This window comes from Anomaloglossus baeobatrachus, chromosome 7 (genome assembly GCF_048569485.1).
Source record: "Anomaloglossus baeobatrachus isolate aAnoBae1 chromosome 7, aAnoBae1.hap1, whole genome shotgun sequence".
Lineage (NCBI taxonomy): Eukaryota > Metazoa > Chordata > Amphibia > Anura > Aromobatidae > Anomaloglossus > Anomaloglossus baeobatrachus.
Genome location: NC_134359.1, coordinates 104,688,452 through 104,711,410, shown reverse-complemented (window position 1 = coordinate 104,711,410; position 22,959 = coordinate 104,688,452). Strand labels below are relative to the sequence as shown.

At 46.1% G+C, this 22,959-nt stretch overlaps 1 protein-coding gene across 1 annotated transcript in view; it reads left to right on the top strand.

Moving 5' to 3' along the window:
* The window catches only part of CPS1 (carbamoyl-phosphate synthase 1), a 175,390-nt gene that overhangs the window by 41,110 nt on the left and 111,321 nt on the right, over positions 1-22,959 (top strand). The window contains exons 15-21 of the mRNA XM_075317540.1: positions 2,340-2,497; positions 4,346-4,474; positions 5,017-5,161; positions 6,811-7,021; positions 7,112-7,310; positions 8,189-8,365; positions 8,473-8,591. Of these exons, the coding sequence (XP_075173655.1) occupies positions 2,340-2,497; positions 4,346-4,474; positions 5,017-5,161; positions 6,811-7,021; positions 7,112-7,310; positions 8,189-8,365; positions 8,473-8,591 (1,138 nt within the window). The remainder of the gene's footprint in view (positions 1-2,339; positions 2,498-4,345; positions 4,475-5,016; positions 5,162-6,810; positions 7,022-7,111; positions 7,311-8,188; positions 8,366-8,472; positions 8,592-22,959) is intronic.

Genomic DNA, 22,959 nt, shown 5'->3' with positions numbered 1-22,959 from the left:
GGCCTTCCCAGCCTGGTAATACCAGCCCCCAGCTGTCTGCTTTACTTTGGCTGGTTGTCAAAAATAGGGAAGAACCCACTCTGTTTTTTTATTATTTTAATAAATAATTTTTAAATATGGCTTGGGATCCCCTCTATTTTTGATAACCAGCCAAGGTAAAGCAGATAGCTGAGGGCTGCAGTCCACAGCTCTCTGCTTAAGCTGCACTGGTTATCAAAAATAGGAGGGAGCCCATGTAATTTTTTATTCATTTCTTTATTGTTCACAGCAGTACCCAGGCATCTTTAGCAAGCAATAAAGCTTGATGATTGGCTGCCCTACAGCCTTTCAACAAACTTTATTAGCATACGAACAACACCTGAACTCCGAACTCGGACACAGACTTTTTTTTTTTAAAAGTCTATGTTCAAGTTTGAGCCCCGGACACCTGTTCGGGTTCGCTTATCACTATTCATTATGAGTACGGAGCACCCAAGGATGGTATGGTAGTGCTCGCTCATCACTAATCGCAATGAGTTATGATGGTGTAGTACATACATCACAAGGCAGAGAGGGGCATGGAATGGTTTTCCCTGAAGGATAAACCTCTTTACAATAATGGGAGGCAATTATAAATGCTATTGTAAATTATATGCTATAATTTATTAAGGGACTGTCAGGACGCAGCACTACTACTGATACACCAGGTATACACATCCTTTCCTATATTCTACTTTGTTTTGTGTGTGCGTGTCAATAAACTAGATATGGGTACCATGCCTAGTCATTAATAAATTGTTAGATTTCCATTTAGGTATATTGCCACCAGGAATAATAATAATAATAATAATAATTGTATTCATTTATATAGCTCTATTAATTCCACAGCGCTTAACATACATTGGCAATACTGTCCCCATTGGGGCTCACAATCTAGAGTCCCTATCTCTATGTCTTTGGAGTGTGGGAGGAAACCGGAGTACCCGGAGGAAACCCACGCAAACATGGGGAGAACATACAAACTCCTTGCAGATGGTGTCCTTGGTGGGATTTAAACCCAGAACCCCAGCGCTGCAAGACTGCAGTGCTAACCACTGATCCACCGTGGATGTTTATTAGTTAGCATTGTGGATCTTATATCCTGGATAGGAGGAAACCTGTTTTTAATCTTTCCGTATAAATATGTTGATTAATTTAATAAAATATACTTTTTTGTTTTTATAACTTGGCAAGTGTCACTATATCACTGATATGGAACTTAATTTCATAATAGGTGTATATTGAGATGTTATCTAATTACTAATGACTTTCAATTTGTGGGAGATTTTTGATGATAATTCTAATTTATTAAGTCAGATATACAGTGTGTCCACCCATATCCTGTCCACCGCCATTAACTTGAGAACGGCAGCAGCTATAGGCATAGAAGTGGTGTCTAGGTATAGTAAAGTAGCCATGCGCTACGCAATGAAACCAGCTATAGCGCCACCTGGTGGAAAACAACGGAGTTAGCATTTTTATCTCGAAAACAAAACAAGATAGAAAAAAAAAGTGAATAACAAAGTTGTAGGGCATCATCAATTCAATACGAATCGACACCTTGCATACAGAAATGCTATGATTAGAACATGTAAAACTCACAAGGCTGCGGACGTGAAGCGATACCTCATGGAGACCTTCCTACAAGTCATTGGGTATGGTGGCTGCGTGGAGTGCCCTACACACTCACCTGACCTGACCCCATTGGACTTCTTTCTGTGAGGTCACATCAAACAGCAGGTGTGTGCGACCCCTCCACCAACATTGCAGGACCTACGACGACGTATCACAGATGCTTGTGCAAACGTGTCACCTACCATATTGCACAACGTGCAGCAAGATACAGTATGCTGTCCAGAGTCCAGATGTGCATTGCAGCTGACGGGGGCCACTTTGAGCATCAAAGTTAAATGAGCGCCATATGCGTGACCAGCATTCAATGTTTGGGGGGGTCATGAGTTTCATATCATAGCATTTCTGTATGCAAGGTGTCGATTCGTATTGAATTGATGTTGCCCTACAATTTTTTAATTCCCTTTTTTTCTCTATCTCGTTCAGTTTTTGAGATAAAAATGCTAACTCCGTTGTTTTCCACCAGGTGGTGCTATAGGTAGTTTCATTGCGTAGCGCATGGCTACTTTACTATATCTAGACACCACTTCTATGCCTATAGCTGCCGCCGTTCTCAAGTTAATAGCGGTGGATAGGATATGGGTTAACATACTATATTTTTTCGGACTTATATCATTTTTACACATAACTGCTACCCAAAAGACAACCTAAATGAACACAAATCTCATACTATTTTGCTCTTGTACCAGGCGTGGAACTCTTCAAACGTGGCGTGCTTAAGGAGTATGGAGTTAAAGTATTGGGGACATCAGTGGAGTCCATCATGTTTACAGAAGACAGGCAGCTTTTCTCTGACAAACTCAATGAGATTAAAGAACCCATTGCACCAAGCTTTGCTGTAGAATCGGTAAGACTCTTATAGTGTTTTAGGGGATCAATATAGCTAAATGCAATAAATTAGCATCAAGTGTCTAAATAGTTTTAATTCTGACAGGATGTAATTTTGTCTAGCCATGAGCATGGTGCTGCTTCTTATTTTCTTTGGTTATAACTATACCTAGGGGAAACCAAGGACCTTTATTGTGTGAGATTAAAGGGAATCTGTCGGTAAGATCAACCCACCCTAAACCACATATATGGTTATGTAGATCTTTGAAATGTCCATTGACACTTTTACATCTTTTTTCTGTTGCTGCATTCCCGAGTAATTAGTATTTTCATTCATATGCAAATTAAGTGTTATGCACTCTGAGTGTGACAGAGCACTTAACAAAGGACTACTTCAGAGTATGTTTCCTTATCTAGCACTGGCCTCTTTAGCTTGATTGATAGCTCACTGTCTGATTTCTTTCTGTCACTCAAGCTAAGGATGCTGATAGTGAGCAAGGAAACAACTTGGGGAGGTAGAGGGTTGTTAAGTGCTTTGTCACGCTCAGAGCACTTAATGTCTCATGTGCATATGAATCAAAACACCAAATACTTGAGATTGCAGCAACAGATAGAAGATATAAAGGTGTCAATGGATTTAGATGTCAAAGACTTATAAGCTCATTTGTGTGCTTGTGTGGTGTAATGTTACTGACAGATTCCCTTTACTCCTTGTTGTTTAAAACAATCTACATTAAGGTCCCCAAACTTGCAGCTACAGACAAACTTCGTCTTAGCTCTATGGACATGAAGGAATGTATGACATTTAGAGCAATGTATTTAATTAGCACATTAATAAGATCTGCCATACCTCTGTTATCTGTAATTTATTAAAAACAAATGCAGATTGAATATTATTTTTAGTCACCGGAAACTGAGATACTCACAAACTTATTTTGCCAGTAAAATAATGGGAATATAGTGTATATATATATAAAATAGATAGATAGATAATGTACATATATCTGTAATTTATTAAAAAAATACAGATTGAATATTAGTATTTTTATTCACCGAAAGCTGAGATACTCACAGAAACTTATTTTATCAGTAAAATAATGTGTATATATATATATACATTATATACACTATACATATATATATATATATATATGTATATATGTGTATAGTGTATACAATGTATGTATATATATATATACATATATATATATATATATATATATATATATATATATATATATATATATATATATATATATATATATACCCATAATATTCCATGTAGAGTCTCCAAATTTAATAAACATAAGCATTCATGAACAGATATATATATTTTTTACAGCCATTAAATAAATGTGTTTATATTAATTTATTAATTGACTGTCCAGGAATTTACAGATGGGTGACAAATCTGATTAGGTGCATGCTCGGATGTTTATTCATCACCATTCATACGTGTAGGTCACATTTTCAGACAGAGCCAATGAATCAGCCAAGAAAATCTGCTTTCCAAGATATCATTGACCTCCATGGAAAACAGATGTCTGTCCGTCTTCAGTACCGGCGTGAACCAGGCTGCATTATTGAGCTGGCACTCTTGATGCCTGATGCACGGTGTCTTCCTGGAGATCAGTATTTCTTGGCCAATCAATTACTGATTCTTCCATGAAAATAGAAAGAAGATAAGACAGCAACAGCTCCCGAACTGTAATGATGGAAGAAATGTTAATATATAAGCATATGGTGGTTACATAGAATTTACATAACCATATTGCATCTTTTTTTAAATTCTATGCATTTGCTAAATCTTCACAAAGTAAAAAAAAATAAAACAAAACATAACATGAAAATACATTTGTGCTTTTAGGTGAAAGATGCCCTGGATGCAGCTGATAAAATTGGCTATCCTGTTATGATTCGATCTGCTTATGCTTTAGGTGGTCTAGGGTCAGGTCTTTGTCCTGATAAGGAAACACTCACAGACTTGGCAACAAAGGTAAGAAAGTCGGCTCTTCAAGGTAGAGTAAATTAACTGGGAAGTGTTCCATTAAAATCTCTGAAAGCTACAGAATATCCTGAGTACTCCGTGTACCGACTTAATGGACCGATGCACCGGCGCAGAGTGCAGATGCTCGAAGACAAACCATAGTGGAAATAGAAGAACTGAAAAGAAAAGGATAAAGCATTTTTTTTGGGAGACACAATAAAACACTCTGAGAAAAAAAATGTTCAAGAGAAATCTAAAGAGAAGTTTAACAATATAGGATTTATTGTGATTATCGTAGATTAGTCTATGAATTCTCAAGATGTGCTTTCCATTCACGGATTGCGTTAGCTGAAGAAAGCAGCAAATATGACCTATGCTAAGAGCTCACAAATAGATGGATTTATCTTGGGACAATAATTATTTTTGTCGATTTTTTTAATGATATTGATTTATTAGATGGGAAAGAGAAAATTGTACAATGATGATTAAAAGATTTTAAGCATTAAAATTCATTGTATTCTTATGTATATCTACTTATTTTTCTCTTCAAGGCTTTGGCGATGACAAATCAAATCTTGGTGGAACGTTCAGTTGTGGGCTGGAAAGAGATTGAGTATGAAGTGGTGAGAGATGCGGCAGATAACTGCGTCACCGTCTGCAATATGGAAAATGTAGATGCTATGGGGGTCCACACAGGTAATGGCTATGCTATATGATATTGGAAAATGGTTAATTGATATAAAAATGTATTTTTAATATGATGTAATAGGATTTTGCCATCACAAAAAGTGACTAGTGATTGCATATTGGTAGGACGTCATCACTTTTTCCGATGGCAGCAAAGCCCTATTCACATGAATATAGATGGGTGGCAGCAGGTTCCTACTCAGCAGCTCCTCCTTCCGCCTCAACCCTTCTATTCTTCATAGACTTCAATAGGCAGCTATAATCTAATCTCTGAGTGACTGGCTGTCCATTTTGTTTTCAGCAAGAAAAGTTATAGCTCCATTGTTGAGTGAATAATCACTTTTAGGCCTCGGTTCCACTTGTGTTTTGCACAGACGAGTGCATTCCGTTAAAATATCGGATTTCACTCGCACCAGTGCAAAACTATGGGGCAGTGTCCATCTGAGATTGAGTTCTCATGACATATCAGCATTAGAAAAGAATCCCAGCATGCTGCATTTAACATCAAGTCTCGGCTCACATGTACCCGTACAAGTCTATTGGAGCGTGTGAAACATCGCACTGCACTTGCATGTCATCCGACCACAGTGCGATGTACGTAGAGACAGACAGCGGAGGAGATGGGGAGAAAGTGCTCCCCCTTCCTCCGCAGCTGTGATGTGATCACAAGATTAGATCACTGTCGCATGACCCTCGGCTGACACCCGCAACAGGGGGTCATTAGTATATCGTTTCCGATGCTCTCGCAAGTGGAACTGAGGCCTTAGATGCCTTAGATCCTCCTCATTCACGAAATCCAAATATCGCCACATGATTTGTTTTAAAACTTGGTCACCATATTTACTTCAACAGTTTTAAAATTCCATGACACAAATCCATGCATTTCGGACATAATACTGTCCTCAGTCATAGTATAAGAGAAACTAAAGACAGGGTTATGTCCAAAATGTGCAAGTTCATGTCTTGATGTCATGTTTTAATGTACCTGAAATTTTAAAGCTGTCAAAATTAATATCCTGAATAAGCTTGAACCCCAGTTAGCTGATCTTCATTTGTCATGATTACTGTATAAAGGGAATCTGTCACCAGATTTTTGCCACCTAATTTGAGAGCAGCATAATGTAGATAAAAAAGACCCTGATTCCAGTGATGTGTCACTTACTGGGCTGCTTAGTGTAGTTTTGATAAATTCACAGATTAATCAGCAGTAGATTATTATTACAGGACTACTTGGTATGCTGCAGGTAGTCCAGCATATTCATGAGCTGTATAACTGCTAGATCTGCTGCAGAGAAAACAGTGATTTTATCAAAATGACAGCAAGTGACTCAGCTCAGTAAGGGACACATCACTAGAATCAGGATCTCTGTCTCTACATTATGCTGCACTCAGATGGGGGAGGAAAAACCAGGTGACAGATTCCCTTTAAGTCAAGCAGGGGTCCATTATCTTTGCCGACAATTAACAATAACCATTTAGGATGAGCTGGTGGACTCTGTACCTTGTGTACATGGCCTCCTCATTGTTTCTGAATTGTAGTTCCATTCTCTCAGCTATAGTCAGATCACACAATAGGAATAATGTTAGTCCAAGTTTCAAGAAATACTGGACTTGGATAAATCATATCACTAACATACATTTCTTTTTTCACCAAACAGGAGACTCAATTGTTGTAGCTCCTTGCCAGACTCTTTCCAATGAAGAGTGTCAGATGTTGAGGGCCGTTTCTATCAAAGTTGTGCGCCACTTGGGCATAGTTGGTGAATGCAATATCCAGTTTGCTTTACATCCCACTTCCCTGGAGTATGTCATCATTGAAGTCAATGCCCGCCTCTCCCGTAGCTCTGCTTTAGCTTCTAAAGCCACTGGGTAAGATTTATTCCAATATCAATATATGTCAAAGTATGTAAGACAATCGTCTCTTATATTATGAGCATGTTGAAACCCTTATGTATATAGGTACCCACTGGCCTTCATTGCTGCCAAAATTGCCTTGGGTATACCCCTGCCAGAAATTAGGAACGTTGTCTCTGGAAAAACCACAGCTTGCTTTGAGCCCAGTCTGGACTACATGGTGACTAAGATACCCCGCTGGGATTTGGATCGGTTCCATGGTGCCTCAGGATTGATTGGCAGCTCTATGAAGAGTGTCGGAGAGGTTAGTTTAGTATATATAATATGATTACTATTATAAAGTATTAATTTGTCCAATATATGATCCATACGTCTATCTTTTAAATTCTTGAAAATAGAAAATTATTAGTAAGCTAAAATTATATAGATGATCCTAAATTGTTTATACTTAAAGGGAATTTGTCAGCAGGTTTTTACTACCTCATGTGAGAGTAACATAATGTAGGCAAGCAGATTCTGAATCAAAGGCCAGAATCACACTTGCTAGTGCATCGCGTGTAACTCGCGTGAGTCTCTCATGGTAGAACCCGGCATGGCCGCACACTATGCATACAGGAGCGTCTGAGCTGCATTGAGATACATGCAACCGACCCGCTCCGGTCAGGGGAGAGTGCGGCCATGCCGGGTTCTACCATGAGAGACTCGCGCGAGTTACACGCGAGGCACTAGCAAGTGTGATTCTGGCCTAATGGTGTATCACATAGATTATTGGGTGCAGCCTTTCTCATATAATCAAAGAATTGAGTTTTAAGCATGTAGCTGAGCAAAGAGAGCTGTCCTCACCCACACCAGGCTCTCAATAGTGATTGTGACTGTAAGGTGTCACTCACAGCAGGGGGTGGGTCAGACGTCTCTGCATGTGAGTTTCTAGTTCAGCAATGTTAATCATAGGGTAATAAAACTATTAAAGTAAACAATAGCATACATACAAATAAGAGAGGCACAGTTGCTTTTTGTTTTTAACCCTTGCATCATGCTGTCCTCAGCTTACATAGCAAAAACCTGCTGACAGATTCCCTTTAAATTATTCAACACCAAAATATTGTATCTACATAAATGCTAAAAACATCTACTAACTTTTCCTCTAAATATCATCTTCACATCTCATATTGTGTTTTTTAGGTCATGGCTATTGGTCGTACATTTGAAGAAAGTTTCCAAAAGGCTCTACGAATGTGTCACCCATCGGTCGATGGCTTCACCTCAAATCTTCCAATGAACAAATCATGGCCAGCAGATGTCAACCTAAGGAAAGAGATGGCTGAGCCTACTAGCACCCGCATGTACAGCATGGCCAAGGTGATTAGAGAGGGATTCAAATAAGGGAGTTATGTGCTAATGACAAGAGATAATATAACTTTTGATATGAACATGAGATATTGAACCAATAACGTGATTTCTACTAGGCACTGGAATCAGGAATTCCTATAGATGAAATCAACAAACTTACGGCCATTGACAAGTGGTTCTTGTACAAGATGCAAGGTATTCTGAACATGGAGAAGACCTTAAAAAGCAACAAAAGGTAAAATCAATAGATTTTGTCATGTTGTGATGGCATATTTAGCATGAGAGGGGAAGTATTATTTGCTAGGTCTAAGGGAATGTCAATATTTTTTTTCTCAACTTTTACCATTTTGTTTTCAGAAAGAAAGTTGAAAAACATTACATTAACATGGCCATTTATATAAATGGCAGTAAAATACTATTTTCTAACCATCCACTCAGTCTATATACTGAACAAAAGTAATGTCTACTAAACTCAAATGGGTATATGCACTTAATCTGGTCATACAGGTTATAGAATGCTAAAAAAAAGCCATACCGAATCCTCTATGGGGAAGATGCTGCCTAGAAGATAACTCCGCCTCCAGAGCTTATTTTAAATAAGAGGGATGTTACCAGTGTGATGTGTGATGGACGCTCTCTGCTCTTGTCACGGGCGGGGGACAGACCACAACCAGAGGGGCTGCTCGAGGCGCTCGGATCCGGGCTCATTACTGTGGCTCGACTGGTAGCCGGACCCGGGGATCGCACAGCCGTCCGTCGCCCACAAGTGAAAAAAGGGTTATTTACAGGGGACAGAGTCTTTGTCAGTGACGCCACCCGTGCGTTGCGGCGAGAGTTGGTAGCACCGCCGCTGCCTGGTGATGGGACGCCCGGGGCTGATGGAGCGGGGCAGCAAGGTGAGATCCTCTCCACGGGTAGGGGAGGTGTAGTCCCGGGGGCCCAGAGGATGGTGAGGGATTGCAGGGAGCAGGCAACTCACAGTTTGCTGTCGTGGTGCTGGATGAGCTGGTGCTGATTTGGATGGTCAGTAACACACACAGTTCGTATTGTAAACCAAGTTGCCAGTGACCGGTAGCCTCCGGCGGTTGCATTCGGGTCCTACACACGGATATACAGCCAGGGGCCCTTTCTTCTGAACTTTCTGTCTGTCTCTCTTGTCTGGACTAGTCCATTTGAATCAGCCTCCAGACCGGATCCCCTCTCTTGGCACCGGCGGGCTACAACCCTGTCCCAGTCTGCCTCAGGTTCCCTGTGACCGGATCTTCATCGCCGGTGGCCCTCACTGCCACCTAGTCAGCGTAGCTACTCCAGTCGTCCGGTGGTCTGGGGCTCCAACCCCGACTCGACCCTCTCCAGGGAGCTCCAACTCCCTCCTGTCAGCTCTCCACTGACTACAGCTCCACTAAACTCTTCTCTGTCACTTCCTGAGCTCTTCCCCTAGGTCCCTCCCATTGTCCTGGGGTGGGTGACTAGGCCTGATTGGCTGGTGTATACCCGTGTGGGGACTGTGTTGGTGCCAAGGAGGAGAATGGCCTGCACTTTGGTCGATTTGTGTATGCTCTGTGACAACCTGGTTTTGCCAGGGCGTCACACTCTCACTGCAGAGCTGTGTGTGATTATAACTGACACTTCTGCATGTGCCTCTCAGCTTCAGCCTCCATCTCACAGGCAGATAGTGGTGTAATATCGTTGCAATGAACTAGAGCTCGGGGAGCTGCAAAAAAAAATGTATTTGCAAGAAGTCAAATTTAATTTCTCCTGTTCTGTGTCTGTGTCAGTTACTTATCTCACACTGGTAATGCCCCTTCTATTTGAAATAATATCTGGAGGTGAAGTTATTGTCCAGGCCGCATCCGCCCCATAGCCTGGAAAAGCTTATTTATATAAAGTGATAAAAGATGATTTTTCCACAACAAAGCAAAGATATGAGGCAGACAGGTATGGCTTTTTTAAGCATTCTATAACCTGTATCCCCATATTAATAGGTTAGATAGGTCAAATGTAGTGATAGGTTCCCTTTAAGCAATAATTCATGGTTGCATTCATGGTTACTAATGCTTACTACCAAACAATTGATGCCGGTACAGTATTTCTCAAAGTGGGTTTTGTAATATGACAGGACAGAAGTGTAGCTGGGCATTCTTTCACTTTGGAAAGATTCAATGCCGACCGTGAATTGCAAGTGGTCAATGCAAAATTTCTAATAGGGCCCCAAAATATTGTATCTTTAATAATATTTTTTTTCTCATATGGGTCAATAGGACCTTTGGGAACCCCTAGGCTCCGGGGCCCAGAGACAGCTGTAACTCCTTTGCCCACTATAGTTACGCTCCTGCTATCAGCTTCTCATTGCACCAGTATGCGGCCAGACCATGCCCATCCTGCTCATAGTCACCTGTCCACTATGAATTTATCATAAGAGTCCATCATGGAAAAAATGGAAAATGGTGGCAAAAGAGAGAATCAGTAAGCAGCTACTTTAGTATAGAAATACCTGATACTCCTTATGGTTAAAAGGGTTGTCTGGTTAAAGAAAGTTACAACTTATCCTTGGAATAAGTGATAGCTTGCTGATCACTAAAGGGTACTTTACACACTGCGACATCGCTAGCGATCTCGTTAGCGATGTGAAATTCTAGATCGCAAGTGCGATCTATAGAGATCGCACATAGGTCATTTTACGCATATGCGATCTCTAAAGATCGCACTTGCGATCTAGAATTTCACATCGCTAACGAGATCGCTAGCGATGCCGCAGTGTGTAAAGTACCTTTAAGAGTAGGAGTCCAAATGTCGCGACTTGACTAATTGGCAGATTGGGGAATTTTTATCCTCAACGAGAACCATTTATCCCCATTACAAGTTGGCGTGGATTCCTATTGCCATTTTATTCATCCAGTATGGGGCTGTTGGAAAAAGCTGTGTGCAGCGCTTGGCAGCCTCATTGGGAATAAATCGAGTGGCAAGTTGAACTGATTGTTCGGTAGAGTTCCAACAACTTTAGGCCTGAAGAACTTTTATCCCCCAGGAAATAGAGTATCAGTGCTCATACCCTATTTCCTTTGGAATTAAAGTAATTCAGGTCTACAGTGGTTGGAACTCTACCGGACAATCAGTTATCAACTTTCTTTGTATAGGTGATAACTTGTTTTAACCTGACAAGCCCATTAATCTTTCCCCAGAAATTAAGAATAAGCACAAGGAGAGGAGGTTAATTTTCATAGGTTTTTGATATATTAAAATCAAGTCTTATAATTTGGTGAGAGACTACCATAAATAAAGCGAACAGTGTAGAGACAATTCTATATAAGCAAGTGATAATTAGCTTAATGTGAAGCCAATAAAGATATTGCCTAAAAAACGTGTATGTTCATACGTCATGCTACATGCAAACACTGTGGAAAAGGAGCGCAATAGGGTCTTACCCGACAAACAATTGGGGTGTGATAACAAGAGGTTACTCACCAAGTGTGGTTGTGAAAGTCACAACCACTCTGCAGGCATCTGAAATAGGTCAAAGGCAGCAGTCATCCCTGTAATCGGTGAAAAATATGTGGAGAGTGGATGTTTAAAAACCGCGCCAAGGACCACTCATGAAGGAGATGAATTTAACGTGACTTTATTCCATGTTCAGGTCTACGCGTTTCAGGAGCGTCCGCTCCCTTCCTCAGGACAATACAGGCACAAGCACATCAAAATCAGCGATCAAAGAATGAACCGAAAATTTTATACCTTCCGGTGTGACGTCATGAAGACGCCCACCTGACCCAGAAAAGAAAAAAATCGGCAGGAATTACATACATCCACTGAAAATACCAGCAACGTGACTTCAATGTAAAAGCCGCTTATCCGTATCAACATATCTGTTTAAAATGTATAATAAAAACATCGGAAAAATAAAAATAAAAATGAAACACACAAAAAAAAGGGGAATATATAATACAGAGTATTTGTGACAGTGAAAAAAATTTTTATATATATATGCTAGTGTGTAGAGAATAGACCCAGCACTCAATCAGAATAGAACCCGCAGAGAAACGGAATCAATGAGTTGAAGAATGTGACAGAGAATTAGACCATTGAACCATACCAAACGAGTAGCGGTGTATATAAACCCGCTCCCACAACCCACAACTTAAGAAAATAGTGTTATGTACATGAAATGCAGAAGCAAAGAACTGTACTACTAGGAACAAAGGAGGTCATGAAAAGTTCAGACCGTGGGAAAAAAACTATATGCGCATGCGGAAAAAAGGTAAGAAGCAAGATAGAGTGGTGGGGTCAGGAAAGTTCAAAGCGTGAGAAAACCACAACTGCGCATGCGAGAAAAGAAAAAGTAATATTAACCCGTGATAAATTACACGGGAAATATTACAGAATAGGAAAAAAAGGGGAAATAAAGAAAAAAACTTTTTATATAAAAAACAAAAATATAAAATATGAAGGAATTAATATCAGATATATACTATTAATATCTAATAAATGATATGTTCATTAAAATCACACAATATAAATAAAAATTATATCACACAAAAATAAACCAAAAAATTGATACAATATTAAAATATTAAAATATGAGAGGTAGGACCTGAAGATGAACAATAAAAATACCAACATACAATAATTAGGAACCAACAATTATATTGTTTCCCGTGTAATTTATCACGGGTTAATATTACTTTTTCTTTTCTCGCATGCGCAGTTGTGGTTTTCTCACGCTTTGAACTTTCCTGACCCCACCACTCTATCTTGCTTCTTACCTTTTTTCCGCATGCGCATATAGTTTTTTTCCCACGGTCTGAACTTTTCATGACCTCCTTTGTTCCTAGTAGTACAGTTCTTTGCTTCTGCATTTCATGTACATAACACTATTTTCTTAAGTTGTGGGTTGTGGGAGCGGGTTTATATACACCGCTACTCGTTTGGTATGGTTCAATGGTCTAATTCTCTGTCACATTCTTCAACTCATTGATTCCGTTTCTCTGCGGGTTCTATTCTGATTGAGTGCTGGGTCTATTCTCTACACACTAGCATATATATATAAAAATTTTTTTCACTGTCACAAATACTCTGTATTATATATTCCCCTTTTTTTTGTGTGTTTCATTTTTATTTTTATTTTTCCGATGTTTTTATTATACATTTTAAACAGATATGTTGATACGGATAAGCGGCTTTTACATTGAAGTCACGTTGCTGGTATTTTCAGTGGATGTATGTAATTCCTGCCGATTTTTTTCTTTTCTGGGTCAGGTGGGCGTCTTCATGACGTCACACCGGAAGGTATAAAATTTTCGGTTCATTCTTTGATCGCTGATTTTGATGTGCTTGTGCCTGTATTGTCCTGAGGAAGGGAGCGGACGCTCCTGAAACGCGTAGACCTGAACATGGAATAAAGTCACGTTAAATTCATCTCCTTCATGAGTGGTCCTTGGCGCGGTTTTTAAACATCCACTCTCCACATATTTTTCATACGTCATGCTAGAAACAGATGATAGAGGACTAGACTATGTCACTCTCGGCAAGGCTGGAATATGATGGATGGAAGGCAGCCCTCCAACATCCTAATGCTGTTAAAATCCGTTTTCATGTGCAGGGTACAATAAGCAGATGCAGGAACAGGTGGCAGGGTCTTTAGAACTGGTGCTAGTAGACAAAACCGCCTCCACTGATTTACTGCAAAAGCACAAATAATTCACTTAACCTCATCAGTGCTTGGCAGACTGGAAGATTAATACTGGCCAGGAAGATAAAAAACAGATAAGTAGGCAGCACGGACACCGAGTGGTGGAAGTTGTTGAATGCCCAATATTGTGAGTACCAATTTATTACATTTCAAAGCATCAACATGAAAAGCTATGATAGGGATTATGGTATAGACAAGTCTAGCTTCTCCTTTCCAGAGATCAGATATAAACAGCGCGTTACATAACACATACCCATGTCCAATAAAGTCATGTTTTTACAGCGAGCGATTACAATTTTGCTGCAGGCTATTTCTAGTTTTTATTGTGTACGAAACAATATAAAGCATTCGGCTCGTATTGCTTATACGTTATCATGTGCCAATGATTAGGGCAACGGAAATGTGAATTTAGACCAAAGTGAGACATCCATCTCATACATGTGGATATTACTTTACATAGATGTACAATCTGAGTGTTGGTTTAGTAAAATATGCACAAAGGGTCCGAAGTAGTGGAAAAAAGGTTTAAATTATTTATCATGGAACACAAAGTTTTGGCACATCGTTCTTTCTCAAGCTGCAGATAACATACTACTTGGACCTGCGTGCCGAACCATTGCCATCATGTGGATGTCCGTTCCACAATAAAGCTTTAGAGAATGTACCTCGCAGTGTCTTGGATTTCTATGGTGGATCAAGATGGAGCCCACCTCCAAGTTAGCATGCTCCTGCCTCACCTGGTGCACAAGATTGCTCTTTTGTTAATTGTGAAGCCCCTATCAAGGACCTGGGGAGATAAACATGATAACTAGTCATAGTCAATTTTTGGGGATCTGTGCCCATTTATTTTAGCTGTACTTATGTCGCGGGCGGGGAGGAGGGTGTCAGCACACCGCGCTCACCCCTTCTGCTCGGGTCCGGCAGCTGCTCAGTGGTGGCTCGAGCCGTGGGCCGGATCCCGGGGTTCCTCGAGCGACACTCCTCGCCCGTGAGTGAAAGGGGGTGTTTGTTGGGTGTGGGGATTGTTATAGTTCGTGACGCCACCCACGGTTGTGGTGATTGCACCACCGCTGCTCAGTGTGGGGGTCCCGGGGATGGTGATGCGGAGCAGCCAGGTGTTGTGTTGCCCCTCCGTGGGTAGGGGTTGGTGATACCGGGGCCCGGTGATGAGATGTAAAGTGTAGGGCCCGGTGGGCGCAGGGACGCGGGGGCAGTGCTGTGCCTTGCGGCACTGTGGTACTCACTCAGCCTGAGACGTGGACACAGTTTGTACGGTAAACCAAACGGCTGGTAGGACGGTCCCACAGACGGCTGCACCTGCACTCCCGGTAGGTGACGGTGATGTCCCTCTTCCTTGCACCTTTGTTTGACTTGTGGTAGCGGTGGATTCCCTCCGGTTACCCGCTCCCCGGCTGCAATCTGGGCCGGAGGAGCTCTACACTTTGCCCGCAGGCGCTGGCCCTGAGAAACTGGTGCCGTGGCGGTGGCGGTGTCTCTCCAATACGGGTTGGGCTGTTGCCTTCAATCGGGACTTGGTTGTTGGGGAATCTGCGTCCCCGTCACTGACGGATTTGGCAAATCTGGCGACTCCTAGCCTTGCCGGGGTCCGAGAGGCCCCTGCCCTGGTGCTGACTGTCCTTAGGAACACTGCTCCAGACCACCGGGCACACAGCCAACGGGGTCCTTCCAGGAACTTCCAAACGGTCCCCCTCCAGACAGTCACCGCCGTTGCTGACCTTGCTGATCTGGCCCTCCACAAAGCTGGACCCTTCAGGCTGTCTTTCTCTTCTGTCACTTCACTTGCTTTCCTCCTTTACTACTGTGACTTTCACTTTCTTAACCCCTCTCCTCCCTGAGCTGAACTCTGTTGTTTACTCAAGCTCGTCCCTGAGCTGACTGCCTGGTTACTTCCTGCCTCCAGAGTTGTGAGCTCCTCGGTGGGCGGAGCCAACCGCCTGGCCCACCCCCTGGTGTGCATCATCAGACTCCTGGAGGAAGGCAACAAGGATTTGTAGGTTAGCTGTGATGTGCCTACCTGGAGTGTGGGCTGTGGTGGTGTTGTGACCCGTGTCCCCTGGCTTGCCCAGGGCGACACATTCCCCCTTAGCAAAATGCAGACCGTCCGCGGGCTGCCGTCCTACACCGGTTTTATTTTTCTGTAAAAAGGGGTAACAAGGTTAAACAAACATAAATAACATTTTTAATCAAAACTCTTCCCAAGACGGGAGGCACATTTACTTAAACGTTGCAACGGTTTACAGTCACGGTTTCCGCTCTCTCCCACCCAAGCAACCTGGCCCTGATGCTGCCCCTAAAGCCCAGGCAGCACCCCTTGACCCACAGTCCAGCACAAGTCACCCGAGCGGGATCTGTCCTTCCCCTCCAGACGGTAGCCACCGGTTCCTTTGGTGGCTGGGCCCTAGCCTGCTCTGCTCAGGGCCCTCCCTCCAACCTGCCTCTCCGGAGGCGGCATTGCGGAAACGGTAACAGCAAACAACATATTTACAAGCCACTTAACGTTTGTGGTTGCCCTGCAAGTTCATGGGCTTGTCCATGGATAGTTCCCATGCAAAACTTAAACGGTCCCAACGGGGACAACGGTGCCGGCTCCAGCCGGTTCAATCACATCAGCAAATCAGGTTAAACTTCAGGCATTTTCATTTTCCTTATCATTCTTTTGCAAACTTTCAAACAACAACACTCTTTTACCTTTGCGGACCCCTTTTACTCATAGAACGGTCTCCCTGTACCTAAGTGGGGGTCTACCTAGGTTGGAACGGGTGGACCTTCGGGGCCCGGTGTCAGTGGTGCTAGACAGTGGGGTAGAGGGAACAATTGGTTCCTCCTCCCTGCTATAGTGTGGAGCAGGCGGAGGTGCAGGGGGGCTGGGTACAGGTTCATCCCTGGGCACTGGCACTGGTTCTGGCTCACGGTTAACCGCTTCCACTACTTCTTCATCCACGGGTTGTGGGAACAGTATCACTGGAAGTATCACCGCGCCGTTCTGTGTAGGTCAGTCTGCTGGGAAGTCACCCATTACAGTGTGGATTACCTCTGCTGCCTTCTCCACTGGTGGAGGAACCGGTACTTCAGCCTCTGCCTTCAGCGCTGGGGGGCATTTTTTTAGATGGTCCCAGGAAACTGTGGCTAGGGTGCCCCCTTGGTCACGACTGATCTGGTAGGTTTTCCCATCTCCCCATTCTGTGGGTTGTATGACATAAGGGACTTGCTCCCACTGATCATCCAGCTTGTGGGTTTTTCTCTTCCGTTTCAGCACCACATCTCCTGGCTGGAAAGGACCTACGGGCGCCTTCTGGTTGAACCGGTGCTCTTGCTGCTCTCGACTTCGACTGAGGTTTTTCTCCACATACTCCTGGATTTGCCGGTACTGTGCCCTCCTCCGACTTTCCCACTCCGCCGTTGAAGGGAGTGCTTCCGGAGCTTCCAACCCCATCTCCAGATCCACCGGCAGGCGGCCAGGCCGAGCCCTCATCAAATACGCTGGGGTGCATTTCGTCGAGCTGGACGGGATATTATTGTACATGTCGATCAAGTCAGGTAGCTTTTCCGGCCACATGTTCCGTTCTTCCAGCGGTAACGTCTTGAGGAGCCCCAGGACCAAGTGATTTATTTTCTCGCACATGCCGTTGGTTTGGGCGTGGTACGGAGTGGTCCGGATCTTCTTGCAGCCGTACAACTGGCAGAATTCGTGAAACACCTCTGCTTCAAAAGCCGGGCCTTGGTCAGTTAGCACCTTCTCGGGGTACCCATGGGGTCGGCAGAAATAAGCCTGGAACGCTTGAGCAGCGGTTCGACCAGTTAGGTCCTTAACAGGGACTACCACCATAAATCTTGAGTAGTGGTCTACCATGGTCAATGCGTAGGTGTACCCACTTTGGCTAGGGGTGAGCTTGACATGGTCCAGGGCGACCAGTTCCAGCGGCTGATGGGTAATGATGGGATGTAACGGTGCCCTCTGGCTAGTCTCGTCCTTTCTCCTCAGTGTACAAGGACCGCACTCTCGGCACCAGGCTCCCACCGATTCACGCATCCCACTCCAATAGAACCGCTCCCTCAACAGCATCTCCAGCTTTTTCCACCCGAAGTGGCCAGCACCATCATGGTATGCCCGCAGGACAGTAGCGACCTCAGCTTGAGGAACGATCAACTGGCATATTTTCTCATGGGTCTTCGGGTTGATCAGCTCACGGTACAGCCTCCCTTGGTGTAGGTAAAGTCGTTTTCGTTCTTTCCACAAGCGTTGGGCTTCAGCTGGAGCGCCAGGATCTATTCCCATAGCACCTTGTTCCACCAGAGTCTTGATAAGGCGGACAGCCGGCGCTTGGTCCTGGGCGTCCTGCCACTCTTGACTAGGCCGCGGGTCCAGATCTACCCTTTGCTGGCATACTTGTACCCTCTCAGTAGGCGGCTGGTGAAATGCAGGCAACTCGATCTCCTCGAGGTCGTCATCCTCGCACCCCTCTTCTGACAAATGGGGCATCCGGGAGAGTGCATCAGCATTTATGTTGACACGACCAGCTCGGTACTTTATGGTGAAATCATAGTTGGCTAGCCGGGCTACCCACCGCTGCTCCAGTACGCCCAACTTGGCCGTGTTCAGATGGGTCAGCGGATTGTTGTCCGTTAACGCGGTGAAGGTTGCTGCTGCCAAGTAGTGGCGGAACCGCTCCGTGATAGCCCATACCAACGCCAATAGCTCGAGCTTGAAGGAGCTATAATTCTCGGGATTCCTTTCGGTCAGCCGGAGTTTTCGGCTAGCGTAGGCAATCACCTTCTCCTTTCCATCCTGGACCTGGGATAGGACCGCTCCTAGCCCCACGTTACTGGCGTCCGTGTGGAGGATGAACGGGCGCCCATAGTCAGGGTACGCCAGGACCTCTTCTCCGGTCAAGGCCGCCTTCAACTGGCAAAAGGACTCCTCATGCTTGTCCTCCCACGACAGTGGGGTTCCAATGGGTCTACCACCTTTGGTCTGTCCCACGAGGAGATCTTGCATGGGGGCAGCCATCTTCGTGTACCCCTTTATAAAGCGCCGATAGTACCCCACCAGACCCAGAAACTGCCTCACTTCCCTCACTGTAGTTGGTCTCGGCCAGCTCTGGATGGCAGTAATCTTCTCAGGGTCGGGGGCGACACCATCCGCACTCACCACATGCCCTAGATACTGCACTCTGGGTTTCAGCAGGTGGCATTTTGAGGGCTTCAACTTCATCCCGTACTTGGCAAGGGACGCGAACACCTCGGCCAGGTGCTCCAGATGGGCTTCATACGTCTGGGAATAAACAATCACATCATCCAAATACAGCAGAACGGTCTCGAAGTTTAAATGTCCCAGACAGCACTCCATCAACCGTTGGAAGGTCCCGGGGGCATTGCACAGCCCAAACGGCATGCTATTGAATTCGCAGAGCCCCATCGGGGTGGTGAAGGCGGTCTTCTCCCGGTCCTCTGGGGCCACGGCCACTTGCCAGTATCCGCTGGTGAGGTCAAGGGTCGAGAAGTAGTTTGCAGTTCTCAGTGCAGCCAAAGACTCTTCAATACGAGGTAAGGGATAGGCATCTTTATGGGTTATCTGGTTGATCTTCCGGTAGTCCACACACATCCGCATGGTACCATCCTTCTTCTTGACCAGTACCAACGGAGCGGCCCAGGGACTACAGCTGTCCCGAATAACCCCTGCCTTCTTCATATTCCTCAACATATCCTTGGCACACTGGTAATGTGCAGGGGGAATAGGTCTATACCTCTCTTTGATAGGGGGATGTTCACCCGTGGGAATGTGGTGTTGGACCCCCTTGATCTGCCCAAAGTCTAGGGGGTGCTTACTGAAAACCTGTTCGTACTCCTGCACCACCCTGTGTACCCCGGCCCTGTGATGTGTAGGGGTATCATCAGTGCCTACATGTAGCTGTTGGTGCCACTCCTTTGTGTCCCCCTGGGGTGGGGAAGTGTTGGTGGTAGGTGAGAGTGTGGGTGGACTGGCTTCATGGATAGTGTGAGGGTCCAGGGTGAGCAGCTTGGCAATGGTGGCATACCGGGGGAGCCGGACTTCTTCCTCCCCACAGTTCAACACTCTCACAGGCACTCTCCCTTTCTTCACATCGACCACCCCTCGGGCGGCCACTACCGTGGGCTAGTGCTCGGAAGGCATGGGCTCCATCATCGCAGGGTAGTCACGCCCCTGAGGCCCTACTGCTGCTCTACACCAAATCATCATCTCACTCCTAGGGGGCACAGTCAATGGAGCAACATCCATCACTCTCACTCCACCAATCTCCCCTCCGGTTGAGCTTACATGCTGGCGGTACATCAGAGCGCGGATCTCACGCTGCACAGCCCTCTGCCGGCTCCCTGCCGCTGTGGCGGCTAGCTGTTGCAATAGGTTCAACACATCAGCCATGCAGTGTTCCATCACATTGGTTCCCAGCACTATTTTCGGGTTATGATCGCTGGGTTCATTCAGGATCACAATCATACCCTGGTGCTGCAGTTCAGCTTGCCCCACTGTCATAGCCACTTGTTTATACCCCACCTGGGTCAATGGAAGTCCATTAGCGGCAATCAAATTTATACTATTATCTGGGGGCGCTAGCTCGTCTGTGGCCCAATACTGCTGATACAACGTGTACGGTATGGTAGTTACCTGTGATCCAGTGTCCAAGAGAGCCATCACTGGTATGCCGTCCACAGCCACGGGGATGATAGGGCGGGCCCCGATATATCGGTCTCGCCAGTCCGGGGGGCCACGGTGTTCTACTCCTGAGGATTGGCCCGGGGCCCCAGGGGTTGCTCGTTTAACGGGCACTGTCGGTAATAATGGCCCGGCTTACGGCACTTGTAGCAGATTGGGGGTCTGCTCCGTGGGTTGTTAGCGCTTCTCCGCTGCATCCAGGGAACATCTTCAGGACTGTCAGCAAGCTGTATCTGTGCTGGAGGCTGAGATCTGGTCAGAGGTTGTAGCGCAGCAAGGATCTTGGCAAGGTCTCCGTCCATGCGAGGGACCTGGGCCGCCAGTTCTTCCACTGTGCTGCTCGGGGCTGCAGGTATTAAGGAGGTTGGTTTGGCTGGGGTCGCCACAACGGGAGCTGTCTCGACGGGCCACGGGGCGGATTCCAGAACTTCGGCAGCTGGGGGCTGTAGTGCTTTAATGGCCCGCTCCTTTAACACAGCAAAGCCCACATCAGGGTGTTCCAGGGCCCACAGCCGGAGTTGTTTACGATCCTCAGGGGACCTCATCCCCTGCGCAAATTGCTCCACTAACATCTTGTTACTATCCGCCTCATTAATAGAGTTCACCCGCTTTAGCGTGCGGAGGGCGGTCTGCAGACGTAGAGCATAGTCTCGAATGCTATCCCCAGCTCGTTGCCGGCACTGGTAAAACTGCATCCTTAGCTCAGCTTCAGTCCGGGTCTCGAAGGCAGTCTGTAGCTTCTCGAAGATGGTGGCTACAGAGAGCCGGTCCCCCTCGGCCCAGGTCTCCGCTTCCTGCTCCGCCACACCGGTTAACTGGCCTAGCACTATCGCTGCACGTTGCTTATCAGTCAGGGGGTACAGCTCTAGCAACGGGTTAAGCTTTTTCCGGAAGGCCTGTAGGGCATCCGGTTTCCCGTCATACCGCGGTAGCCAGGCAGCTCCAGGCGCATAGGGCAAGGAAAACGGCATGACCTGAGCAAGCGCGGGGGCCGCGGCACCTCCCGCCGGTACGGCCGGGACCTGGGCAGGCCCATTCCCATCCGCGGGTGCCGCTGCGGCTGCGACCACCGCTCCTCCAGCGGCTCCGTCGGGCGCAGACATCTTGTTTCCGTCCCCCTTAGCTCTTTCCGGCCCCTCCTCTCTCGGGGCGGTGTTTTGGCCTTCGCGCCTCTACTGCTCGAGAAGACGCTCGAGCGGGAACTTTTCGCGCCAAAGATGGCGGCTTCTGAAATTTTTCTGCCGGATACCTCCGGCGGTAACAAGGCGCACCTCTACCAGACGGCAGAGCGGTAAGATCCTGTTCGTGACGCCAAGTTGTCGCGGGCGGGGAGGAGGGTGTCAGCACACCGCGCTCACCCCTTCTGCTCGGGTCCGGCAGCTGCTCAGTGGTGGCTCGAGCCGTGGGCCGGATCCCGGGGTTCCTCGAGCGACACTCCTCGCCCGTGAGTGAAAGGGGGTGTTTGTTGGGTGTGGGGATTGTTATAGTTCGTGACGCCACCCACGGTTGTGGTGATTGCACCACCGCTGCTCAGTGTGGGGGTCCCGGGGATGGTGATGCGGAGCAGCCAGGTGTTGTGTTGCCCCTCCGTGGGTAGGGGTTGGTGATCCCGGGGCCCGGTGATGAGATGTAAAGTGTAGGGCCCGGTGGGCGCAGGGACGCGGGGGCAGCGCTGTGCCTTGCGGCACTGTGGTACTCACTCAGCCTGAGACGTGGACACAGTTTGTACGGTAAACCAAACGGCTGGTAGGACGGTCCCACAGACGGCTGCACCTGCACTCCCGGTAGGTGACGGTGATGTCCCTCTTCCTTGCACCTTTGTTTGACTTGTGGTAGCGGTGGATTCCCTCCGGTTACCCGCTCCCCGGCTGCAATCTGGGCCGGAGGAGCTCTACACTTTGCCCGCAGGCGCTGGCCCTGAGAAACTGGTGCCGTGGCGGTGTCTCTCCAATACGGGTTGGGCTGTTGCCTTCAATCGGGCCTTGGTTGTTGGGGGATCTGCGTCCCCGTCACTGACGGATTTGGCAAATCTGGCGACTCCTAGCCTTGCCGGGGTCCGAGAGGCCCCTGCCCTGGTGCTGACTGTCCTTCGGAACACTGCTCCAGACCACCGGGCACACAGCCAACGGGGTCCTTCCAGGAACTTCCAAACGGTCCCCCTCCAGACAGTCACCGCCGTTGCTGACCTTGCTGATCTGGCCCTCC